This window comes from Panicum hallii, chromosome 1 (genome assembly GCF_002211085.1).
Source record: "Panicum hallii strain FIL2 chromosome 1, PHallii_v3.1, whole genome shotgun sequence".
NCBI classification, from domain to species: Eukaryota; Viridiplantae; Streptophyta; class Magnoliopsida; order Poales; family Poaceae; genus Panicum; species Panicum hallii.
The window spans coordinates 47,964,436-47,991,308 of NC_038042.1; the positions used below are offsets into that span (position 1 = coordinate 47,964,436).

Here is a 26,873-nt window from a genome sequence, read left to right on the forward strand (position 1 = left end):
GAAAATTGGGAATAATCGACCATCCATCAGTGGTACATGTGTTCCAAATTCAACTGCTACCTATCTCCCCGTGCTGCTCACCAATCCATATACCCCATTTACCACCGGTTGAAAAGCGGCATCACTGCCGGTTCGGCCGGATGTGGATTTGAGTCGACGGTAATGGGATGAGCCTATCACCGCCGGCTCCTCACCGGCGGTGTCGCTACTTTCACAACAAAAAGAAACGACGCAACACGCCTGCGCCGCCGCTACCGCCGCCCCGCACGCTCTGCCGCTGCGGACCCCTCGCGCTGCCGTAGTCGAGTCCCACGCGCCGCTGCATCCAAGCCCCGTGGCGCCGGCGCTTTGCTGCCACCGCTGCTCCAGCTCCTCGTGTGGCACGCCATTGCTCGCGCCGCCTCGTGCTCCCAGCCACCTTAGCCGGACGATAGTCATAACTCATCACACTTCAGGATTGCTCGGTTGCTAGTAGTAACTCATCACACTTCAGGTTTGGCACACTGCAGCAATTTACGCCTTGTTCGGTTTGTCGGTATCATAGACAGTCTTCGTACTTTTGCAGCAATATTTCTCGCTATAATTGAGGTGTTGGCGCAAGTCGTCATGTTGCACAGATGCAACATGGCGACTTGCACCAACAACCAAGGATCCCATAGTTATGATCACCTCACTATTAAGTCCTCCGCCATCTCTCATATTCCATCGATGTTCAAGATATGATTTGTTAGTTGAAATGGCTCACTAGGGACCGAGGTAGAAACTTAACATGAGGGTGCCAATGGAACCAAACTAATTCAGCGTAATGCTATAGAAGTAAAAATTACAAGTGTAAAGAAACAAAATTTTGGTCGCTATTCAATTTGAATTATAGATTCGGTACCATGTTAGCTTGTACATATAATTACCTCTCTTACTTTGTCTAACAATTATGAGAAAACTACGTGCAATGTCATAGTAGCTTTCGCTCATGCATCTCTGATGGTCGATCTATAATACAGTGGGTCAAGGCATGCATAGTTAAACATACACCCTACCTTATCTTTTTTTTGTCACTTGGTATTGTTCATTCTCAGAGATGAACACTACTTAAAAAACAATTTATAGGGGCGTCTCATTTTTTACGCAGCCCAAAAGATAATCTGCTTCTACAAATAGAGCAGGGTTACTGTAGCAATACACCCACTCCTAAAAATACATTTCTAGGGACAGGTAATAGCATGATCCGCCCCTACAAATGATCCCACACAAAAAATTATAATTTTTTTATACGATCTCAGATGAAGTCAAACTTTATACTGAAATTATAGAGATTGACGAGATCAAAAATTTTGTAGTTGATAACTTTTTCATTTAAGGTAATTTAATAGTCTAAAAAATTATTATAAGTTCTCTAGTAGCTATGACTATATAGTATCTGGTACAACTCAAGTCATATTTTGATATTTTCACAATCTTAACTTTTATATACACTGAAATATATTTGGCATATTTTTTATCTATAGTTCACAATAACCATAGTGCAGAAGTTTTACTTTTTTATTTGTTTTACTATATTTAAATATTAATAAATTTTTAGAATAAAATATAAAAAATATTTTCAGGGATGGGTGACGTCATCACCCGTTTCTACAAATCGATTTCAATGTCAATACAAAATAATAGCATACCTCATAGAGTCATAAGTGACTGTGTGCTGTGGTGGAGAGAAAGGTACTCGCGAGGCTTGAGATAAGCCGTTCGAACCCTAGTTTATGCAAGTGTGCATATTTTTATCAAAATAGAGCCTTGTGGTGGTGGCTGGTTAGTTAGAATATTTTTTTATCTTGCTGTTTTTAAGTTTTTTTTTATTTTTTTTTGTTTTTTAAAAATTGATTTGATGACCCGCCCTACAAATGGATTGTTTTTCATTATCCTGCAAAGATGTTTTTATAGTATTGGAAATTTTCATATTGTTTTGTACAGCTTAATATTCAGCTTGTTCCAAGCTCTATATTGATAAACATATTTTCTCTCCATTTCTAAGGCACTCACATATTTCAACTTTATAATTTTTAACCAACAATTATCTTAATAATTAGATTTATGATACAAAGTTAGTACACCTAGGTTCATGTATATTTGAAATATCTTTTATAATATGAATTTTATTGTCATAGTAGTCAATATAACTGAATGAAATATTAGTTAAATGTAGTACTCGCTACGGTCATTTAAAGATGACGCTTTAGACCAAAAATGTGGCCTACATGCAGTTGGTTCGTGCTGTATGAAACATTATTATTAGATGATCGGGGATAGTATTTTAAAGATCAATCCATTGAAAAGCCCCTTATTTTTTTGAACCATATTGTATTTTTAAACGGATGGAGAAGTCTCCACTAGCCTTGCATATGGAAAAATACTGAAAAGGAAAAAAACAACTCTCGAGTCTTGACCATAGTCGGCTGGCACGTCAACGTCGTAAAAGACCACGATGTTATGTGGTAACCCTCGCAGATTATTCGGCCTTCAAAGTGTTTATAGTACGCCCGTCTGTCTAAGAAGGAGGTGCATGCGGCGAAACACATCGTAGAGGCCTACGTTATTAACGTGCCGGCTTTTGCGGTTTAGTATCTCGTACTGCTACTCTGCTAGCAAAGTAACACTATTTACCTTCCCTTGGTTAGAATACTGTATACTTCCTGCTGCCTCCGCGTCAAATCCAGTGTAGCCGCGCCATCACTCTCTTGGTCTGTTGAGTTAATCCGATCCGGCACGTGTTCTTTTGCGCGTGGTAGTCACCAGTAGTCAGTCTCTTACTCCCTTTGGAGGCATTTTTTTTTTCCGGAAGGGGCACCCGGTAAAATTGGAACCGTATAGAGTGTGCCGTAGTTACTATACTCGGTAGTTACTGGAGTAATCAACCTGCGTGTTCGTGTCTTTCTTTCATCTGCAGCAACTGGGTCGAACTTGGGCCAAATTTCCGAGGTCCCGCCTGACAAGCGAGCGGCTGCACGGAAGGGCCCAAGCTTTGTTTCAGTAGCCGTACACACAAAGCCCAACAATTATGAGCCAAACTTATCAGCCCAAGAAGTCTCGAGCGCCCCGGCCCGGCACAATAAGACACGGAAAGGCTTCGCCTTCCGGCCTTGTAATAAATAGCCCACAGGAACCTGGAGCCCAATCCCATCTTATTACGGCCTATAATACGAAGGCTTTCCGGGCTCCCGCCTCTCATCCTCTCCTCGCCGTAATTAAAAAAAAAAAACTCCCGCCTCTAGGCTGCCGGCAGTCAATAGCCGGCCGCAGCTCCGGCGATCCCCCCCATCCCCGGCTGATCCCCCGCGCTCGTCGCCGTGACCCCACTCCACGCTCTATTTCCTGCTGCCGTGAAGGCATGGACGTCAAGCTCGCCAGCGTCAGCCCGGCCCGGACCCATCATATTATTCCACTCCACGGCAAGCCCCGCCGCACATGCCGGACCGCCGGTTGGCGACACCGGAGGGAGGCGTTAACCGGACAGGAAAGGGAACCTAATCCAATTGCCGATCGGCGCTAAATAAAATCAAAGGAAAATAAAGACCCGCGAGACCGGCCACTTGCGCGCCAGATGATGGCTGCCTTCCCGTTCCCTGGGTTGTTGGAGATTGGTGAAGCAGAAGCAGCCGCCGCCGCCTGAGCTGGGTGCCGATTTGCCGAATCGGCAAGGTTCCGCGCCTGCTGCACATGCCTGGATGTGAAACCACGCGCAGGCCGCAGCTTGCCAGATTGGGACCAAGCCGGAAATATATTAGCCCCCCGGCCGATATATCTCTACTCTATTTGGAAGCTGCAACTTGCAGGGGCCAGGCGAGGGACTTTGGGAGGAGGACGACGAGCGAGCTCGTGATGGGGACACGGCGACGGCGGGGAATCCTGCACGTGGGCGGCAGTGTAGTTGACAGGGCAACTGCCGGGTGAAAGAAACATTTCGATTTTTCCCACTAATTGAAAAGGCTTGCCCACTTACCACATTTGTCACCTCCAAACTGCCATTAAAAAGACTGCACTTTATCCTATCAGTGGAGACATGACACTTTGACTAGCGATATCTATAGAATATACTTTTAATCGGAACGGGTTATATATTATTAAAGTATTTTATGTAACAAAAATAATGGTCACAATGACTTTTAGATATTCACAGACAAAGGTAAAAATGTTTGATTTACAACAAAAGTAGACGGGCCTATACTTCTGAAAGGAGGAAGTATGTTTGTTTCTAACGCTATTACGTATCTTTAAGTCTAGTTTTACTAAATTCCAAGACGGCGGCATATAGCTTATGCAAAGAAATAAAGAGAAAAACTAATTTAAATCTAATACATCCGTCACATACGACAGATAAAAGCCATCATCAAAATTATTAAGTCTCTCAGCCGCCATAATGATGATATATATGTTTGTGCCAAGAGGATCATACATATATATCCGACCGACTCTTCATATTTAGGCTGAACACTGTACATCGGCCATGCTGTTTGTGACGAGGGCGGAGGGGACAGAAGGGACACAAAGGCACAGGAGAAGATGGGATCACAATTTGATAATCTTAGAAATTGCATATATGAAGGGAGAAAAGGTTGCGTGCTATCTCGAATATAGCCTACCTGTATAGTAGGCGTGTAAGCTTCACTTTAATCTTTGTTTATGAGGTTCTACTTCTCAAAAACAACTTTTCTAACAAGTGGTAAAGAATCCTAAATTTTAGCTTAGATAATCTAAGAGTTAGACCTAAAAGGACCGGGCTCTAATCTTATTCAATTTTGAGCTATTAAGTTGGATTGTGAAGAAAGCACTATAGAGCCATGATCCGCTACCACTCCTACGGTAGACTGGTTATGACGACTTTGTTTACCTTGTAGTTGTTCATTGCACTTAGAGCAACTTCAGCAGACCCTCTAAATAAGCCCCCATCTTAAATTTGGAGGGTAGAATAAGAAAACCACACTCCAGCAGACCCTCTACTAAAACTCCCATTTTGGGGAGGCCTCCAAATCTCTTTCTCCACTCTCTATTCCTGGAAGCTCTCTAGGTAGCCCTCTATCCACTAACAAATGGTTCCCACCCTTTAGACTAAAAGAAGAGGGTGAGATTTAAAGGCCACTGCTGGAGTTGAGGTTAAAAAACTAGCCCTAGAGAAAGCCTTTACTTAAGAAATAGAGGGTTTGATTTGAAAGTCATTGCTGGAGATACTCTTAATTTGCTTCACTCACCTATGGTTTACAAGCAACCTGCTATTTGGGGAGCTTGAGCCTTCTATTAAGAGGTCAAATCTGAGGCTCCCAAGGAAGTCTTGTGTTCATGTTCATTACATACTTGATTAATCTATCTCATTATGGACCAACAAACAGAGTATGTTATCCTCCACGTTGATTGGACAACTCTATATAACATGAGCAAACTACCTACTAATTAATAATACGAATCTTGGTACTATAAGACGGTTGATCGATCAAGCTTGTGGTTGAACTGTAATATAGATTATGTATATATGGCATACCTTGGTAGAGATGTGATAATAACCACTTAATTTCGCTTTTGTAACTGACGTAAGATCATCGTGCATCATAGTCAAAAAAAATCCCATTCTAGAAAGATAATTTATCTTCCACGCCGTGATGTGACCTAGTGCTACAGGAGTTCCCCTTTTCTTTATGGGCTAATTTCCAGAATGACTAATAAAGTTGATTGAGACTATTAAAAATGAGATATCACATCAGACAAACACCTAACTGCCTGAAACACCTAACGTGATCAACATGTACTGACTACTGACACTGACAGACAAATGGTACTTTGGTTTGCTTTACAATATTATCTTCTGAACACAACAAATTATTTTATCTTTATAAAAAATGCAGTAGCACACTGTTTAATGGGCTCCGGAGACCATTGGTCTCTTCCCGATTCTCATTTCCCAAAGTGAATGGACAGGTAAAGTCATTTCCCGAAAAATGAAAATATAAATGGATGGCTGAAGTTGAGTGCAGCTTCATTAAAAAAACTCACCAGCATGTGCAAGCTTGTACCTAGTACTCAAGTAGTACTACGAAAATTTGAAAGAGGAAACTCCTCCATTTGGTACTATTGCTTTGGCTGGCTCGAATCTCCAGAATCTTGCCCTTTTCGACTCGCTGATGATTGACACTTGTGATCAGCGCCATTAGATTAGTGGAAAGAATTGGACCGAAGTCCTGTTGGTCTCATATTTTTAGGAGGTGCTGAGTCATATCCTCGTTTGGTCATTGGTTGGGGACATGATCATATGCTACCTCACATGGGCTCCACCGGTTACCAAGTGCCCAAGTTCCCATACATGGTATGTGCAAAAAGGCGGAGAGAGTATCATCTGCCTGGGGGGGAAGGAGCCTTGCAGATGCAGCCCTCCTGATTTTCTGTCCAAGATCCTCTATGCGGGTAGAGGATATATATGGATGAAGAGGTGCACATGGTGCAACCGCAACTCCACATGAACTGAAAAGAATAATTATATTAGTCTCATGGACTCCTTTCTCTTTTGATGACATGAGTTGTTCTGTATACCATAGTACGTGACACAAAATGTTACTTCATGCAAGGAAAAATTCCTCACATGCCCTAGGTTAAACCCTAAATCCCTTATATGCTACTTTCATAGACATATCGATGGCATATGAGGGATTATGAGTTTTTTCGGTAGTATATATATAAGGAAATTTCCCTTCATGCAACTTATATGTGAAAGACTAAATTGTTAAGCATTGGGTTATTTCTTGAATACAATGATAAGCGCTCTGGTCAAATGTTCCCATTCTTTCCGAAACCATTAAAATTTGGCATCGAGCTCGGCCAAGCCTATCCCGAAGCTAGGCTTCACATTTACACCGCAAGTCCACAACTAAGCTTCAAAAGCCCGGCCAAGCCCAGCCAAGCCCACCCTAATCGATTAGTGGCCCAACAAAATTCAACTTTTTACAATGACCTGATAAGATTTTTTTTCTACAAATAAAGAAGGTATTAGAACATCTGTATAGCTTTGAGGTGCTTAGAACTTATCGTAAACTATGTGCTAACTACAACGGAAAAGATATCATGATCTAAATAAAAAAACTAAGCACATGTAGATACATTCATTTTGTTTTGTACGTGAAGATACTATTACATTCCGGAATTTGGGACTTACTTCTATTGCACGTAACAGAGCAAATTTATTAAAGAAAATATTCTCCCTCCTCCAAAGTCATTCCAAGATTCGATGAAAGATTCGCAACATATTTTAGGTATATCCATCATTTTGAGGTTCGTTGTTATCGATGCACTAGTAGACATGCGTACTCGTGTCACCATCGTTGCAATTGGGCGGCCAACTTCTAATTTCTATATGTCTTTCTTGACGTCTGGGAAAGGAGATATCTTAATTGGTGGATGAACAAGCTATACTCAATGCTCTAGCAATCTTAGCTAACTTTATGAGATGAACTATATTTTATGTAATGATTGTTCACATTATTTGAATATCCAATGAAAGTGTGGTCTGCTGTTATATATAATCATGGTTGCTACTTGCTGTCAAATAGATGGAGAACATTTTCCTTTAAGACCGCCTTGCGCAAACTAAGCAACACCATGGTTAAGTAATAGAAATGATTGTGTAGCAAATACTACTTTTAAACTAAGCCTTTTGAAGTAAAATGTCCTTTGGAGTTCTTTTATTTACAGATGCATGCAAGGTCAGTGAAGGAATATATAGGCATATCAGCATAGCACACTAATGCTAAAAACAAGAAGTTCTACTTCTGTTACTTAGTAAACATAATTAACATCTTGAAAGAACTAGGTATACCCTTCATTTAGAGGATAAAATAGATTCACACCGAGGCTGAAGATAACTCAAACATGAGTGATGCTCTTTGGACAAGCTAGGCCTTGTCTTTTTAGAATGCACCTAGTGCATATTCCTCCCCGCCTATATATAGGTAGAAACTCAATTTTATACAGCTTGATATTCTTTAATTTTCTTTTCCAAACATGTATTTTTCCTGAATTTGGAAACTCCAAACGCTGAACATTGAGATCGTAATCTTTCAATCAATGCAAATCCCAAGAAAATGGAATCATAACATTGTTTAAAAGACAAGAGGAAGCCGACGTTTTCTGTGGAATCTCTTATTATTAGAAGGTAGGGTGGTGTTTTTGCCATTTTGCCGACAACATATCTCCTATTATCCTGGCATATCCAACACCAAAAACCTTAGCATGACTAGGGTGTTTGGATTAGGGACAAATTTTTAGTTCGGATCATGTCGGATGTTTGGATGCCAAATAGAGGGATTAAACATGGGTTAACTATAAAACTAAAACTAATTGCATAATCCGATCCTAATTCACAAGACGAATCTATTAAATCTAATCAATTCATTATTAGCACATGTTTACTGTAGCACAACATGGTCAAATCATGGACTAATTAGGTTTAATAGATTTATCTCGTGAATTAGACTCCATTTATGCAATTGGTTTTTATAATTAGACTATATTTAATATTTTTAATTGATGTTAAAATATCCGATGTGATGGGATACTTTAGTCACGGGGAACCAAAGTTTAGTTAGGATCCAAACAGTGCTTTGACAAAGATAGATAGATCATAGATGGCGTAAGTGATCAGGTGGTGCTCTGCTTGTTTGTGTTGGAGAAAAAGCCTGGCTGATACTCCATTTCCCATTGGCCAGTACAGCAGGCAGGAGGTGCAGAGGACAGTAAGGCCGTCACATCATTCAATCCTTGGATCCCATTGGTCGATGTACGGCGGTCCTCGTGTCAAGAGCTTTCGGTCTTCGAGTTATTCTGTTCACCACCCTACCCCCTACCGTAGAAACAGTAAATATTTTAAATAGCGAACTATAGTATTTATCGGTAGTATCCAATAAAAGCTATTAGTATCGCTATAGCCCGTTATAGCGTGCTTTTTCGACTGTAATGGGCATAGCGGCAGCTTCACGAAACAGTTGTAGCACCGCTATAACCCGCTATTTTAAACATTGAGTAAAAACAATATATAGTCACACATACTCAGAAGCTCCATAAATTACGTGCACTCCGTTGAAATATGATGCTGATTATCACATTTTTCCTGGTCAAGCATGGTTAAAATAGATCTTTGTTTAGATTATTTGTTTCGTCAGCAATGACGGAATCATGGCGCTAACGTGACGATATCTTACTGGTACAAAGAAACGCTGTTTGGTGGTTTAAACCGTGTAGGGGATATGTTCATTGTCAAAAGATGCGAACAACATTCTTAAAATAGACAACAACCTGTCACCAGCATAGGCCTGACAAAATAATGGAGAGACCGAATGCAATAAAATTTGCTTTGTGTAGCTTCCAGGAAAGAAGTGTGCTACTATGAAATACTACATGAGAAGCAAATAAATGAATATCTACATGTGGTTATCAGCAAGGTAAATATTTTGTCAAAAATGTCTCGTGTTATATAATTGAATGTTCTCTTTTCGTAGGCTTCTCTTATACTTGGAATGCGGGATTCCTGCACGAACGTAACCGTACAAGAAATTAATTCACATGTCTTCTCTAACCATTTCTGAGAAAGCATAACAGGATCATCAAAAACCATTATATGTTCTTATTGTATGGATAGATTAACTTGTGTATACGCTAAGGCGATGTATGATAGATACTTTTCGTATTTGAAACAACCAGGTCTAGTTTAACTTAGATCAGGAAAACCAGCCACCAGTAGCTGCAAAATAAAAACGGCTTGATTGATCATCGGATCATCAAATCGCTTGGCTAATTATTTACTCAATGTGTTAGCCCGCTTACCCCCCCACTAACAAATATATAGACTGAGGGACGTGCCATATCAGTACAAACTTTAGAATAATTAGTTCTCTACAATTTTCAGCACGATGACGCCCCTTCCTAACACCATGGGCCGCTTGAAGTATACTTCTCCATGAACTGTACCCCTATTGGCAGGTGCCGCATCATAGAATAGCATATTTGTGCACAAGTATTAGACAATTCTTCTACATGTGCATGTGCATCCCCATTTTGCAAGTTGCACTTATTATCCGACGATGTATCCAATGGAGGAAGATCTCACTACTGCTTTGAAAATTTTGCCAACTGTTAAGTTTAATTGAAGAAGGCGATGCAAGCATCTTGTGCCTAACATGTTCTTAAGCTAAATCACTCGGGTGATGCGTGAGCAGACAAATGGTTTTGTATAATAATTTTAAGAAACGGGGAGACGTGATTTTGTATTATTTGATAGAATATAAAATTTAATTCCAAACCAAATTAAAACATCAGCCATCATATTTTACTTCAGATAGTTAACATGATAAAGATGCAGACACACAATCTTTTTTCCTGTGGAAAATTGCTATTACTCATCCATTTTGCACCTAATTATATTTTTTCCTTGAGAGGTGGGAGATTATTACTTAGACACAGACAAATAACCCAACGAACTTGCAGCCAGCGCTAATAATTAAATCAAAACCTCCTCTTCTGCCAAAGAGCTGAGGCACTTGAAATGAAGTTGTGCTTAGAAAGACACAAGGTTTTTGTCCACATTAAAAAATACGACAAATATCTTTTCTTGACACCAACGTAGTTGCTTGTGATGAGTAGTGACTACTGGTTTTCTTAGTAGTGCGGCATCCAGGATTTGGTGGGTTGGTTATTTAATTACCTGTAATAGTTTCAAGAGGCTTTAAAGTTGCACTCCAATTAACCATATTTCAAGAGGCTTCAAACTTCGATCCCATCATAGGGGAAGTGAACGAATGGGAAATTCCTGAGCTATTGATGAATTCTATCAAAATTATGGTTTGGGGGAAAGTGTCATCTCTCAATCACATATATAAAAGGGAACATACAATCGTGGGATACACATAATCAAGCTTTCAAAAGGCGATTTGAATTTTATAATGTCATGCTTAATTTTGTAAACAAATATTTAAATGTCTAATTGATTTTATAAGTATGCTATACAATAACAAAGAGTGACAAAACTTACACTTGCAGACTCGCTAGGGGCGGCTGTACCATATTTCTTTTTACCAGGAGGAGTGTGGCACACTTTTGTACCTCTTGCTTGGTGGCAAGATCTACTTTTGGACTTCCATAGTATGAAAAGACAAAGGTTATGTGCCGACAAAAGTAATCAATTATTGAGACCGATCATGGACAACGAGATAAGTGCATGTATAATTGCCCAAAATAGGAAAACAAAAGGTATCATTGGTCGTGCGTTGTGGAGTTTAATAGATTCACAGTACGTACACATTACCATGTTGGCTTTGAATTTAACTATACTACAAAACTGGATAATATCAGGTTGTGAGAATTGTCATCATCTGATGAAAGATTTGTTGGATACATAGACAAGAATGATTTGGCCAAAGTTAACATGACACTTATCTCAGCACGGGCCCAAACTAAATTATCGACATATATACATTCTCCAATGTGGCAATTTAATTTGAATAATAATATATACATAGTTTCTAGTAGAAGTATGTGCCCCCAACAAATCTGGTAACATCAACCTATGTTGTTAGTCCACATTTAAAAAAAAAGTATTGGTGGAGAAATTTTAAAAATATTGAACTAAAAATAATTGTAGATGGACTTGTATTTTGTAGCAGAGGTAGTACATTTTTATTTCTTACACCAAAAGATTAGTTGGACCGGCCAACATCACTTTGTATTTGAGCACGCTAGATCTTTTGAATTTGAACAACTGACCTGGCTACCCTGCAGGGACTCTTGGATGATGTTTTTAATTCATATAATGGTGGATGGATTTTTATTTTACTTATATTATATATAATAAGTAAAGCACATTATATAAATATAACCGGAATACTCTGTACGTTTAATTTTGGGGCGTGCAATCAAAATGAATATGTGTCTATATGCAACACGGATCAGATCATCAAATAAATTGAACAGAATACCATGCTAATTTACTAAACACATTGAGGTGTTGAAACCTGTAGCTAGTAACATGACTGCTGCGTACATGCATGCTATGTTAACCGGCCAGTTTTGCTGGTGAACGATGCAAATTTGCAAGTCGTCTTCCCGCGCCTCCACGCGTCGACTAACTGTCCGGCAGGCGGCGGGGACACCACGAGCACCCCTCGCCGGCGGTCTCTAGGGCACACCAACAATATTATCTTCGCCATCGGCCTCAATTATTTAACACTACTTTTAATAAACTTTGCAAAGCACGCTAAACCAAACCAATCGTCTACTACGATCTTCTGTGCGCGTATCATCTGTAGCACGCTTCGTCTATTTTTCTACTTCTTTGCTAGCTTAGAGCCTTAGACAGCCTAGCTAGCGTGAGGCACACAAATTATACTATACCTTCTGATTTTTCGGTGGTACCGACTTATTAGTTTTCATACCTGCTTGTTTAGAAAAAAGACATTAAAATATCAACACAGTATCTTAATTTACCAAGTTGAAGATTAGCTGCAAACGGCCAACCCCTTCTATTTCTAAGGACTCGTATTTCATGGCTGGGCTTAAATGCTTAATCAAGAAAACTCTTTTTTTTTTAAAACATTGCTAGTGACTGATTATACTTGCTTGCAAGTTGCAACGATGGTCTCGGCTATCATTAGCACAGCCATTTAGGAGTGTATTCGGCACCAACCAATAAACTAAGCCCTGAGATCAGGTAGCCAATTGGGCGTCGTGCGTCTGGCCTCCTCCCTTAACTTTCTTTGCTAAATAAAGCAAGTAGCAGATAGGGGAAAGTCTGCTTGCAAGTTGCATCCACCCAGCGCCAAGAAAAGCCAGCCTTCTTCCCACAAACGCACACCCAGACGCATTATTCCCTTCCCCTCTCCTCCCTTGGGAAACCTTTTGAGCTTTCTTCTTCCAGCTCCCTGCCCAGATCTCGTCCTTACCTTCTTTGGCACGTTCGGCAACATCGCCTTCTTCCTGGCCGGCCGGAGATCCCGCCGCCGCGTCGTCCTTGCTGCTAGCTCTTCGAGGGTCATCTCACAGTATCCATTTCCAGCGTGAGGGGAGGGAAAGCAGGTTGATTAAGGTCGAGAGAGATGGGGAGGGGAAAGATTGTGATCCGCAGGATCGACAACTCCACGAGCAGGCAGGTGACCTTCTCCAAGCGCCGGAACGGGATCTTCAAGAAGGCGAAGGAGCTCGCTATCCTCTGCGATGCCGAGGTCGGCCTCATGATTTTCTCCAGCACCGGCCGCCTCTACGAGTACTCTAGCACCAGGTCTGCCGTTCATCTATGCTTTCATGTGGATTTTGCTTGACCGGATGTAAATTATTATATATTATTGTTCTTTTGATTTGTGTGTGTTGATGTTGTTGTTGTTTCTATGGTGGGGTGGGGGCGGTCTTGCCTAGATTTATCGATTAGAACTACCATTTGTTGTCCAAATATTATATATGGACATACTAGTACACACCTTCTGCAGAAAAAGGCTAGGAAGACAAAATTTATTTGTGAAATATTCGCTATCATGGGGGCAATGATTACATATATATATCAGTCTTTTTCCTTGATGAGCAAGAAGTATGTGTCCTCTAGCTAGTTTAACCTCACTTTAGCATCACTGTTTATTTTCTCTTCTTCCTTATTTGATCTATCTAAATTTCTTTGTCGTTTGTGTACAAAACTTGTACACTAATTTGGTCGTACAGTTTCATGTGATCAACACCGTACCATGCTTTATATTACAGTAGGAAACACATAGGGTTTCGTGGTAGTATGCATGTGCGGTCCATTTTACATGCCGGCCAGTTCATATAAAAAATCTAATTGGCAGATTTATTCCAGAGAGATAGCATGGTTCTACTATAACTTCTATAATTAAGAAAGTTTATTTGTATTTTTTATTTATTTTCTTGAGAACTGAACTTCACATATTTTATATTGAATCACATAGTAACATTTCTTTTTTTTATGTGTATTACCATTGGTGCTGTGTGCAGCATGAAATCAGTGATAGATCGGTATGGCAAGGCCAAGGAAGAGCAGCAGGTTGTCGCAAATCCCAACTCGGAGCTTAAGGTTCGCTCTAGATATTCTGAAGTGTTCTATTATTTAAGCAGACATTAATATTGCTTGAAAACTGTTTATTCGGATCTGGTATGGGATCCAGTACCCCAAATTAAAACATCATGCAATGCTAAATGTGCTTAATTTTCTAAAATGATGAATGTATTGTTCTATAATTTCACATGTTTGAACTCCAAAGTATGTGGCATATCTTATGTTTAGTGAAACATCTTTCTTAATATTTAAGATAAGCTTGGCAATTAGATTGATATGGCATCTTTGCACCAAATACACCTTGAATATTGGCATGATCTTGATGAATGTTCTTCAATTTCAAGAGGGGTGCGTGTTTTATGGTTGTGGTTTGGGGAGATTGATACCAACCCACCAGTAACCACTTGTAGAACCAGTACTGATGGTAGCATCTGTACCGGTTCAAAAGTCTCAGGTTTTGCATATACATAAGTTGGTGTTCTCACTACTACAAAACGAAAACACAGTCTGTTTAAAAATTAGTGCACAACTGGATGATGAAAGTTAGCCATTTCAAAGAACGAATATCACAGTACCTCCAGAGCCGCTATTACTCACTATTAAATGTATCTTCTTTCAGCACTAAAACAGTCAATTGTGACAAAATTGTATCATGAAATGTCATGTGGCATATAAACCAATAAAAATTTGTTTTGTTTTTGAGTTGTGAATATATAATTTTCAAGGTCACATATAATTCATCAGGGTGCATGTAGAAATCATGCATGAGATGCTCGATCTTTTCTAGTTAGAAAAATAATCTCAGTACATATGGCTAGTTAGCTTGCTTGCTTAGTTCGTCCACCAAAATGGTTTCATCAATCGATCACTTCTTCCATACTATAAGCATGGATAATCCCATACTACTAAAAATTAAAATGATAACAAGCTAATCAGACCAGGCCCTATGCACTTTCGTTTGTTAGGGTAGCAACCTTTTTATTATTTGGTTTTGGATTGTAAGTTTGTAACTGGCAATAGAATTTAAGTAGTCAAGCAGATATGAGTATGTATATTACAAACTACTTCCTCCGTCCCAAATTATTTATTATTTTGGTTTTTCTAGATTTATAGTTTTTGCTATACATCTCTCTCTCTATATATTATGTCTAGGTGCATAGTAAAGTCTATAAATCTAGAAAAGCCAAAACGACTAATAATTTGGGACACAGGAAGTAATAAGGTAAATACATGCACTATATATGTCAATCCTCTGCAGTTCGGTATCTTACGACAACTCTCTATATATGGTTTTTAGCCTATGCTTTAAAAAAATGCATCAGTCCAGTATTATTCCATCAGCACTTTAAAACTCTCACAAGAAATCTGATGAGAGAAAATGAATTTGCAACAGAACTAGAAAAGGATAATGTGTAAATAGAATCTTATTTTCATGAGAAAGAAAGTAACTAATGAGTTCCTACATATATTGATATCACTTGTCATATTTTCTGTCAACTGAAAGACAGGCTGCTAGAGGATAAGATGTATCATGATTTGCTTGATCATGGAACGCGAGGAGTTAGGACATATGTATGCAGGAAACTCACATAAATCTATATAATTTCTCTTTATATTTTTATTTTTTAAAAAAAACTATTCCAGTGCCCTATTTTACCAGGCCAAGCTTCTCATGGTGGACTTGTTAGGGCATTGAACTCCTATCCCGACCCGGGTTAGATGCACGACACCTTAGGACAAAAGCCCAAGGGGAGTCCCCCCATAGCGAAGCTTTCCTTTTTTATCCATTTTGCCGATGAATTGGTATAAACATTACAAGTATTAGTGAAATTGAACACTTGTTCTTTTTTAAAAAAGAATGAACATAAATATCTGTGAGAATAGGCCTAAGTTGTCGGTGTGTGAAAATAAGGGCAAAAGCTTCAGATTCTAAAAAGGAAAGCATTAAAGTCAAATACCTAGCAAACAACAAGTTTGACGCTGATAGTGATCGCTAACTATTTATATATCCATATATTTGAAATGCATTTTGGTTTGTTCCCAACATGTTTTATGGTTATTATTCTATCTTTATATTCGGTCTTTTTAATTTTTTTGGAACTGTCAAAACTTCGGAACGTGATTTTCTTTGAGTTTTGAACAATTAGCCTATTTCGTATTTTCATCCAATTATTATGGCTTTATAGAAAATAATATGCAAACCCCATCTTAAGAGATTGATTGATTTGACAATTAGATATCAAGAAACAGAAGTTGTCTTTTGCACAACAGCAAAAATTTGAAAGAAAGAAACAGAAGCTGCCAAATGGAGTTTGGACTCAGCAGACAAGATGTGAAAAATCTAAGATGGGCTATCATCCAAACTTTCACTGTCCAATCTGCCAAAGACATCTGGGCTGTAAATCTTGGGCCGGGCTAACTAGTGGAAGAAAAAAAATGTCACAAGTCAAGGAATAAGCTTCCTCCAAAAATAAAGATGTCCTGTCTTGCATAGCACACATAGCAGTAAGACAGGATTTACACTTGCACGTATGCAGCTCCCAGACTGTCCTTTTGTGTTTAGGCTCTCTCCCCTGATAACAGGAAACCAAGTGTGTGTATTACAAGCACCAGCAGGAACAATGTCCATCTCTCTGCCACACTCCATAGTTTGTGGCATTCTAGTTGATATGGTATTTTTTTTAAAAAAAATAAGTTTAACTAAAGTCATGCTTTTCACACCCTTTTGGTTTCAAACTTTAAAAATCTTGGACTCGAAAATGTCTGTAAATATTTTGAGGATTGCCCCAGAAACAATTTATACCCTAGTAAAGCATTGCAAAATTAGCCATAGCACTGTGACAAAACGTCTCTGCATTCTCATTGTCTTGCATCTTTCACTTCTACAATCAGATTTATTTGGTCATGTCTTTTCAATCAAACATGAATATTTTTAGATTTACAGAGGATATGAATGAAGCACAAACAGAGGAAGACATCTCAAAATACATGCCTTTTCTTTCAAATACTTCTTATAGCAAAATTTACAAGTTGTTAAACTAGAAAAGCCTGCTTCATAGACTAAGTATAATGAATTAATTAGATCCAACAGATAACATTGAAGCATACAACCTTGAATTCATCCACTGCATATAGTTGGAATTTTCTCACCTTCCAACACCATCCAGCGGATGCCATAATCAGCCATTTTACTTTCTAACTGCAAAAGCCTATTTGCCACTTGAGTTTGGTTAATCAAGACACCGAAATGTATAATTTCTAGCGCTGCCGTGGATCATCTCATAAACTCCAATCTCCAATAGTCTACACCAGAAACTGCCCTCAACGATCTGCAGGGCAGTTCAAATACCTGAACTTCCATTTGCTCTCATACCTCCTCCGACCTTGCAAACCAAAGAAAGCAGAATAAAGCTATAAAATGGTCAGCCCCTCCTGCTAATTGTGGTGTCATCCATAGAATAGCAAAGAAAAGAAGAAAAGAAAACAAAAGAAAAAGAACAGTTACAAGCTCTAGTAACATCCAAAGCTTACCGCTGTGTAGACATTGAGCACTCTGAACATTAACTACAGAAGAATCAGCACTGGCAGACAAAAGGCGATCGGTGTACCCTTCAAATCACAAAATTACAAGAGATCATTTACTTATTCTGACATGTTCTTCTTTATATAAGAATTTTCATTCACCTTGACATGTTCGTATCGGAAATTTCACGCACCTTGTTTCTTCAAAGTTTGCTTGCCACTGCGTAGTGCCCAGGGGCACCAATGTCAGCCGAAATACATAGTTTCCTAGCTCACTAAGTGCCACCTTAGCATACTGCATGATGACCAAAGCTAAAAAAACCCATTAAGATAGCCTCCACATTGCCAATATGGAGAACCGATCTTTGCATTTCCTTAATAACAAAATACTACTTCATGCTATAAAATGGACGACAAATTAAGTTTTGAACCTAATATCTGTGGTATAAGTATAATGCTGCGAAGTGCTACTTCATGCTACAAGATTTCATAAATATAACATCCTTCTTGTTACAGACACATGCTAATTCATTTAATTTTGACCTGTGTGTTCATCAATAACATAACCTGTGCTTTTCTTCATAGTTTTGGCAAAGGGAGGCAGCAAGCTTGAGACAACAACTGCACAACTTGCAAGAAAATCATAGGTATGGTCTGAAAAACCCTGCAAAAGTTTCAAGCACATTGTTCATTAGAAGCTTGTTTATTCGAGATAGAAGCACCATGCAGAAGTATTTCTCGAGACAAGATCACATGCTGTAGATTCCCAATACGAATTATTATGTGAAAGGCTAGGCACCAAAATACTTAAGACAACATAGAATTGGACACCTAGAAAATATTCGATGTAAACAAACAAAATAAAGACTATTCCCAGTTAAATATTGCTTTTGCAATAACCTCATTTCTCGGATCTATGGGGTAAAGTGTCTTTTTAGTAAAATACATGATCCAAAAGTCCTACTGCTAGTTTTAAGCTACCAGTATTGCATTGGTGTCCTAGGTAACCCATACATGAAAATTCTTGAAACTAAACTTTGATCCTAAGCATCCCCCTTGAATTCTCCCAGAACATGTTTTCTCCGAACCAAAAAAAGAGAAAATGTTCTCGGAGAACAGCTTATCATCTAAACAGCATTTTATATGTAAAAGCAACGTGTTCAACTACAGATTATTCATTTACCAAAAAAAATTTGTGTAAGCAGGTTGTTACTCACTATTGCTGGAATCAACTTATCCAGCGCTGTCCATATTTGTACCCTAGAAGTGTTTGGGAACCTGCCTCAGTCCCTTTGGTGTTTCAGTGGTTTATGTGTCTATTTACCAAAGCACAGTACCACACATAAACAAAATAAACCAATTTATGACAATACTAACAAACTATCTATATATCAAATCAGATTCCAATGATGCTACTATTGTATATGGAGAAAACACTAGTTCTAAAAAATCACCTATATTGGCCAAGATCTTGGCTGCACGGTGTATCTATAATTCTAAATAACACAACATAAAATAGTATTACATATCAATTTGTTACAGGCAGTTGATGGGAGAGGATCTTTCTGGACTTAATGTTAAGGAACTGCAGTCCCTAGAGAATCAGTTGGAAACAAGCCTGCGTGGTGTCCGCTCAAAGAAGGTCTGGATGCTAATCACATCTTATTCCCACAAGAGTCATCACTAAAGATCGCTACTACTATTGCTGCTCTTAACAGGACCATCTCTTGATTGATGAAATTCACGAATTGAATCGGAAGGTACTGCAGCATTATGATTTTATAGTTCTTTGTGGTGTTTCATTTGATTTTAGCAACACTGACTTTAGCACTGTATTGATTGCAGGCAAGTTTATTTCATCAAGAAAACATGGACTTGTACAATAAGATCAACCAGATTCGTCAAGAAAATGCCGAGTTATATAAGAAGGTAGCTGATGAGTTGAACAAGAATATTACTGAGTAACCACCCAATCACATATATAACAGGATATTAATTGTTCTCAGATCTATCAGACCGAAGGACCAAGCGAAGTTAATCGGGAATCACCGACTCCATACAACTTTGCACTAGTAGAAAACACAGATGTTCCTGTGCAACTTGGACTCAGCACACTGCCACAACAGAACAGCATCGAGATATCGAATGCTCCTAAGCTCGGGTAAGATTTATTATCTATATTTGTTTTTTCAATTGGTTCTTTAGTGTTGACTTCAGTCATATAATGAGTCATCAAAAACATGCAGATTGCAATTAAATCCATGAAGCAGAGTCAAATCACCATTCCTATTATGCTTTTGTAAAGAGATGATACTCAGCCAGACAAAACGAAGTATTTATGGCAGAGAGATTTGAGATATGAATTTGTAAATGCACTGCAAATAAATTCCAGACTGGAATTGAGCTGTGGAATTCAGTGGATGATTGTTTTCTAGCTGCATAAGATGTTTGATGAGACTTTTCTCATATTAAACAAGTTGCAAGTGGTCTACTGCACGTATTAGGCTTGTATAAGTAGCTGATTATGTGTACTAGGAAAAGTTCAAGCATGCAAGTTTCTACTACTTAAATCTTGCCATGCTCCAAGGAAACCAGAAAAGAAGACTGACTGCTGTGCGGGACATTTTCAGACATTTAAAAGAAAAACAATCCTCGATCAGGGAACATTGATGGCCTGTGTATTTTTATATAGAATGATATGGTACCGGCAAGTGAGTCTAGTTTCCACTCACTTTTGTTTTATATCGGTAAAAAATAGTGTTATCATGCATTTTAGTAGGATGAATATAATATGACAATGCCGTTAGGTGATTAGCTTTCTGCCAGGAAACTTTGGTTGCGCAGCAATGGTAGCACAAAGGCAGAGATGCTTGGCGCACCAAAGGAGATGGAGCACCAGAGAGATTTTTCATATCAAGTCCATAAGCCCATTATCACACAAGGTACCTTTGTTCACCAAGTTCTTTACTAAATAAGTAAGATGGTGGGGTCTGGGGGAGGAAATTTCTAAGGCGTGCCTACCTCCGAAAGCTCCTGGTAATTGTTAATTAGGTTAATTCCAACCCAAGACCTCCAGAAAACAAAATTTATCATGTGAATTTTAAAAACATTATGCCACAGGTCAACATTGACAGCCAGGGTTGACAGCCTGAACCAGCATACTGTAAAGTATGAAGAAATTAAAGAATATTCTAAGTGGCACATATGTGTTTTCCACATCCTAAAGTAGGGTTCAAGTCTAAAGAAGTTGTAAACCACTTCTCCTGTTCCAGTATCGAAAATATTGGTGGTCAAGAAAATCATGTCTCTTTGAAAAGATGAAGACAAAGTGTCATCGAGATCAATGCTCAAGTATATCCTATGGGCTGAGAACTTTTCTGATTCAGCAGGGAGTTTTAGAATGAAGTGCAATCCTGTGTAACCTAAACAAAAAATCCTTTCAGGAAGTTTATGGGATAACCCCTGCAGGAAACCTATTTAGGAGCAAGAGGGCCCAATGTCCAAGTCCAACGAAACCATGAGCCTAGGAGTATAGCGGGCCAAAGTGACCACTATGGGCTCAATCAAGGGGATTCGCCGTTTAGGTTCATTTCTCTGCACACAGCCCACACAACCTAATGACCCAAAAGAAACATACTTGGCCACATGAGAATTATCTTGGGTCAAATCGGCCATCCAAAAGGGGACCCTCATGTTCTTGCTAACAAGTAAATGTACTTCCTGGAGGGGAAAAAAATGCCCCTCAGGAAAATCTAGATGGCACAGGATAGGATCGATCCAGCCAATACACCATTCATAACACAATGAACACTCTAAAACAACATGAATTCAAATAATGTAATTACCCAGTAGATTTTTTCCACCAACTTTTTTCTTAAAACAACTGTAAGACACATCACAATAATGATTCTACATACTTGTACAATTGAGTCGTTTTCTGACACATAACTGAGAGTAATTATGAAGTTATTTACTTACAATTTTCTTGCAAGATATGCAGTTGCTGCCTCTAGCTTGTCACTGCCCCTTGCATTAATCTGACAAAAAAACAAAACTTTGAGCTCAAATCACAAGTTTATAAGCAGATCTGAAGTAATTTGCTACTGCTAGATAAACAACATCACAAAAGGACAAATTCACAAAGAACAGCTGACTCTGTAGCATGTAATATTCAATATCACAAAGGGATATACTCTAGTCATAGAAAATTAACTATCTGCCAACCTAAACATCTCTACATGCTGTAAGTAAAACATTTTTTTTCTTTCACTCCATTGTACCTTATATAAGTGCACAATTGATTGATGTTTCCAACTAAACAACTAAGAGATCCCTGCAAACAAAACCACAAGCACCTCCCCTGGCCTCCTCTACTCCTGATGAGCCAGCGAAAGAATCCACAGTGATTGAACATCGCGTGATCTCATCTTTAACAGAAGGCACAACAAACCAGAAAATAAAGAGGCACTGGCATTTGATAATAAAGCATTTGATTTAATACTAATTACAACCACTCGCTAGCCTGCTAGGACACATCAACCACCTGAAATCTATTATGTAGCCTGCTAGGACTTAGTTGAATCACATGAACCACCGTAAATCTCTTACAAGTGTCAATATCATCTTCCTTACTGGATTGTTATTGAACATCAGATTCCACAGCTTAAACTATAACTCAGAGCTTAAAAGAGTTAGAAAGTCAAAACATCTGATGCTATCAAAGCTACTCTTTCCCCATACTTTTGGTTTTCCTGTCAACAAATTGCAAGGCACTTCTTGAGGTCTCACCCCATGCTCTATGCCACTCCATAACCTCATCTGGTACAATTTTAATTTGGAATAAAAATATATCTAATAATCTTTGAACTGCTACCATAAGTGTAGCACCAAATCAAACAAGATACTGAAGCAAAAAAAAGACTCGAGAAGAATTGGCCATGGCAAGTTCATAACCCACAAAGGTAATGCATAAAGGTGTATAGCCCTACCTTAGAAATGGTACATATTTTCCCCCAAAATGTTGTTGCCATATCAAAGTATATCATATATTCGTACTATAATAGCATTGATTTAACATGGCTATTTAAAATACTACTTTGCAAAAAGGCTTTCTCCTAGGCTACCAGTTTCAAAATGTCCAACCAAAGTTAGATCCATCAAAGCCACTGCACACAAACAAACAACCTAGAAACATCATTTTGTGGCAGCATGGTGTGACGAGCTAGGTAGAGAAATCTCATGTTTTTCCATCTAAATTTTTTACTATTTAATTTGCATCATGCTTTGAATAACAGCTGTATCTACCAGGGGAATAGAAAAATTCCCCCCACCCCCCCCACAGAGAGAGAGAGAGAGAGAGAGAGAGAAACAAAAGTTTCACACATTGGATCTCTGGTCGACATGCCACTACATATCTCACATTCTCAATAGATGCCTACCAATATACTATTATACTATGGGGATAATATTCCAAGAGATCAGCAGCACTAATATTTAATATAGATATTTACACTACATAAACAGATACTCCGTCGTACCAATTTGTGTGTTCTACATCTGATTGGCTTGCTGGCCACTGTTGCATCATACACATAATCAGGTACAATTAAGTCTTAAACACATCCTAAAAAGTGTAGGGGATTTGTGACTACATCAGAAAGAATATAATGTTTGTTATTACAAACAGCAATGAAGGCATCATGCCTTGGCCAGCACATAGCTGTACCCGAAAATGTGCATCACGAAAACATACAATAATATGCATAATGCCTAGCAATAACTTTTGTTGCTTCTAGATTCCACGGAGGCACTGCTGCTACAGTCCACCGTTCGTCTTAAAACTGCTGCCAGCATGCACTGCAAGGATCCTCCATCCATGGCCACTGCAGTCTGCAGATAACCAAAATCTGGGATATCTATGCCTCTAAGCTATGCTGACACCATAAACTCTAACACACAAGTACAGTGCTATGCAGCCGCAAGTGACATATGCCCTAGGAGACTACGAGAGGGCTTGCAGCAACAAAAGGAATTGGGGAAATAATCTAGAAGCGATCCAAAAGGGAGAAAACCTTGGCTTCTCGCAGGATCCTAAAATGAATGAACACCTAACCTAATCCGGCATTCCGGTGCGATGGGACAAGTTAAAACATCACCAATGCAAGTGATAACAGCATCAAATGTACTACCGCTAAGCACAAAATCAACTCGCAGAAAGGATGGGGAAGGTGATGGAGTGCTCACCTGAGACGACGACGGGGGGCCGCTGCGGCTGGAGAGATGCGAAAGGCAAGCGGAGCCATTCTGAACTGCTATTTCGGGGTGGGTGGGGCTACGAGCTACATACAGGAGGAGGGAAGGGAGAAGGCAGGCAGCGCCGAGCCGGAATGCTGGTGAGCTATTAGAGATGTGAAGTTGAGGACGCGGCGCGGCGATTAGCTGGGCGCGCGCGGATCTGGGCTGGACGCCGCGGCGCTCGGCCGCCTGGCGAGCGGTGGCGCTCCCGGGGACGACGCGAGGACGCTTGGCAGGAGGGAGCCATGCGAGGCGAACAGATGGCCGTCGAAGGCAAGGAAAACCCCCCGCGGGACACACGTCGCCCGCGGGGGCTCACCAGCGCGGAGAGAGAGAGAGAGACGGGGGCCGACGCCGCGGGAGAAAGCAAGCGAAATCTGAGGTGGATTCGAAATCTCCCGGCCCGATGTGTGAGTGCAGCCGGGGAGGCTGCCGGGGTGGCCTTCTTGTAGGGGGCGGAAAGGCGCCGGGGAGCCAAAAATATCTAGGGCTCGCCGGGATTAAAATAGGCGGCGGAGGAGTGTCGCAGCTTCGGCCACGTCGCCCCCCTCCCCCGACAAGCAGCGCGGGCGCGCAGCGCATCCGATCCGCCCGCCGGCCTGCCGCCGGTCGCCGCCGGTCGCCGCCGCCGCGCCCGCACCCGGTCCTGGCGCACACGCGATGCCGACGCCGGAATATAAAACTGCTGCGGGGCTGTGCGTGGTGCTCGCCGCTCCGGCCTCCGGGCGACGGCGACGGGGCCTGAGACAGAAAGGGCGCTGGTAGGGGAGCACGGAGGACCGGCGCGTGTGCTCGGCTCCGTCGGATCGAGGGCGCTAGCGAGACGGATCTTCCCCGGCGCCGACACGTGCCCCCGGCGGGGACGGGTTGCCGGGTCGGGCGGTGGGCGCCCGGCCGTCCACTGCCTGCCAGGTTCCCGACGAATAATGCAGTAATCATATCGGGCCCGGTACCGCGAGCTGTAGTACTGTACGACAGTCGACAGGCCATCTGCCGTCTTCCTTCTCGATGGGTACAGCTCCTCCCTGGCGCGCTCTGACACGAGAAGCCTACAAGCATGTCGCGGGTTCTGTGAGTGAAGACATTCGCGACGATTCTACGGTTTGATTTTCTTTCATGCAAAGACCAATGCAGGACCGCAGGGTAAATGTTAAGCAGGGTAGCTAACAAACTTACGATTAGAGTTCATATGATTTGGCGTACCCGAGCTCCCGGTTCTTGCAATTTAAAGTACAAGTTAGTGTCAAATTTGTTTTTTTCTCTTTTTTTCTTTTCTTTTTGAGGAAATTTTGTTTTCTCTTATTATTCTTTCGTTAAGAATACGCTGAAATCACTAGATCAATGTGCTTTGAATTGTGGAGTACTCGAGCACAACTTCTTAGATGGTTAATATAAAGTAAAAGATGGTATTATATCAAGCAATCGCACAGATAGAGATTGATACTAATCATGTCCTACCATAATAAGCAGGTCCTTGCCATATACCGCAACATTCTCGTGGTAGTAGTTTGAACTATATGGATGCTTAACGCGCCAAAGTAGACGGTATCCATTTTTGTTGCTGAGATAGCAAAGGTGTTGTAACCATACTAGCAACGCAGGCACCCACTTGCACAAATAAGATACATTTTTGTAGTGTATTTCTTTGATGATAATGTTGATAATCTTCTATATAAATTTGGACAAAATTAACATAGTTTAAGTTGTAGAAAAATTATAAATGCTTATATTGTGGGACAAATGTAGTATTTTTGTAATGCAAATCTCCCTAAGACCGTGCGGGTAAAAGATGGCACATGACAGTGGAAAAAAAGAGATGCAGTGGAAAAACAGATCAATATGGCACATGACACCAGCTACATCGACCATAGATCCACGAGGACGGTTCATTGCCTCACCAAGAGAGATCACCGAACCCCCAGACATCATCATCTCGGTGTTTCAATTTACATCTGCAACTCGCATGCAGTTTGCCTCCTCATATCGCAGCATATACATACGTGTCGGAGGAAATCTCTAGCCGGGTGGCGGAATGCACCCGCTAATCCTAGTTAAGGATGGGTTTGGATGAGACTTGCGCTTGATCGATGGGTGGATGAACACAGGAAAGACACAAGGATTTTAGAGTGGTTCGGGCCGCCGGAGCGTAACACGCTACGTCCACTTGGGAGTTGTATTGACTGTATGAGCCTAGGATTGTCCCTGAGCTTGGGATGTAAGGTTGGACCTTGTCAGCTTGTCTTCTAACGAGTGCACTCTCCCTTTTATAGGCTAAGGGGAGTGCTTACACTGAGCGGGGCCCCGACAGGTGGGCCCGGCCAACAGGAGCCTATTCTATGAGTGATATGGATATCTTCATCTCCAGCTCCTCTCTGTAGTTCTCACGATTGGGAAGTTGATGTGCGTATCCACAGCCAGGATATGGCCGTGTACAGCCTTGCCTGCACAGTGACTGCTGTCAGTGTTACCCAACAGTGAAGCCGTGCTGCCACTGTTGGGTCAGAACCTGTCAGGCGAGGAAGCAGCGCTGACCCGCCGCGCCGTTGCCTCCGCGCGCACTGTAGCAGCGCACGCCTCGGCTCACCTGTTGCAGGCCATCATCACCCACGCGCGCGGCGCCGTGATGGGACTGTATGCCCGCTTGCGCACAGTATACGGTGATACGACGCGCCGCCTGCCCCCGCGCGGAGCACAGTGACGCGCCGCCTTCAGATCAGGCGGGCTTACCATGGTGTCAGCCTACCTGCCCTGTGTGTCAGTGGCAGGCTATACTTTTGACTTGGGCGCACCCCGCCCACCTAACCGCATTTAATGCGGTAGTTGGGCTGGAGTCCCGCGAAGGGCCTTCTGCCATGGGCACGTGGCAGAGCCAGCCCCGCTCCTACCACGGAGGCGGCACGTGGCGGCACCGGACCCCTTCCCGGGGGAAGGGGGTCCGGGCCCCCGAGGCCGGTCAGACCGGTCAGGCCCGTGGAGGTCT

At 40.9% G+C, this 26,873-nt stretch overlaps 1 protein-coding gene and 1 long non-coding RNA gene across 5 annotated transcripts; one reads left to right on the plus strand and one right to left on the minus strand.

Moving 5' to 3' along the window:
* The first annotated feature begins 12,807 nt into the window (after nucleotides 1-12,807).
* Nucleotides 12,808-20,265, plus strand: LOC112878222 (MADS-box transcription factor 27). 3 transcript variants are annotated; one of them, XM_025942665.1, is made up of 8 exons: nucleotides 12,808-13,294; nucleotides 14,017-14,095; nucleotides 18,185-18,246; nucleotides 19,142-19,241; nucleotides 19,318-19,359; nucleotides 19,445-19,528; nucleotides 19,615-19,760; nucleotides 19,846-20,265. In XM_025942665.1, exons 1-8 carry the CDS (start codon nucleotides 13,113-13,115, stop codon nucleotides 19,862-19,864), a joined length of 714 nt encoding a protein of 237 aa, XP_025798450.1. In that variant the 5' UTR covers nucleotides 12,808-13,112; the 3' UTR covers nucleotides 19,865-20,265. The 3 variants fall into 3 exon arrangements, 2 of the variants coding, with proteins under 2 accessions (XP_025798450.1, XP_025798442.1); XM_025942657.1 differs by having other exon boundaries at nucleotides 12,812-13,294; nucleotides 19,606-19,760; XR_003225665.1 differs by lacking the exon at nucleotides 19,846-20,265 and having other exon boundaries at nucleotides 19,142-19,359; nucleotides 19,606-19,628.
* LOC112878237 lies at nucleotides 17,055-24,826 on the minus strand. 2 transcript variants are annotated; one of them, XR_003225666.1, is made up of 5 exons: nucleotides 23,843-24,826; nucleotides 21,578-21,636; nucleotides 17,794-18,263; nucleotides 17,609-17,686; nucleotides 17,055-17,488 (listed from the first exon to the last, which is right to left on the minus strand). It is a non-coding gene; the product is annotated as an uncharacterized LOC112878237 (long non-coding RNA). The 2 variants fall into 2 exon arrangements; XR_003225667.1 differs by having other exon boundaries at nucleotides 17,055-17,460; nucleotides 23,843-24,825.
* Between the last annotated feature and the right edge of the window lie 2,047 nt (nucleotides 24,827-26,873).

Excerpts from the sequence above, each read along its gene's own strand:
- LOC112878222 (XM_025942657.1), top strand. The coding sequence starts at position 13,113 with ATGGGGAGGGGAAAGATTGTGATCCGCAGGATCGACAACTCCACGAGC. Across the intron at positions 18,247-19,141 it reads AACTTGCAAGAAAATCATAG|GCAGTTGATGGGAGAGGATC; the intron begins GTATGGTCTGAA and ends AATTTGTTACAG. Across the intron at positions 19,242-19,317 it reads GTGGTGTCCGCTCAAAGAAG|GACCATCTCTTGATTGATGA; the intron begins GTCTGGATGCTA and ends TGCTCTTAACAG.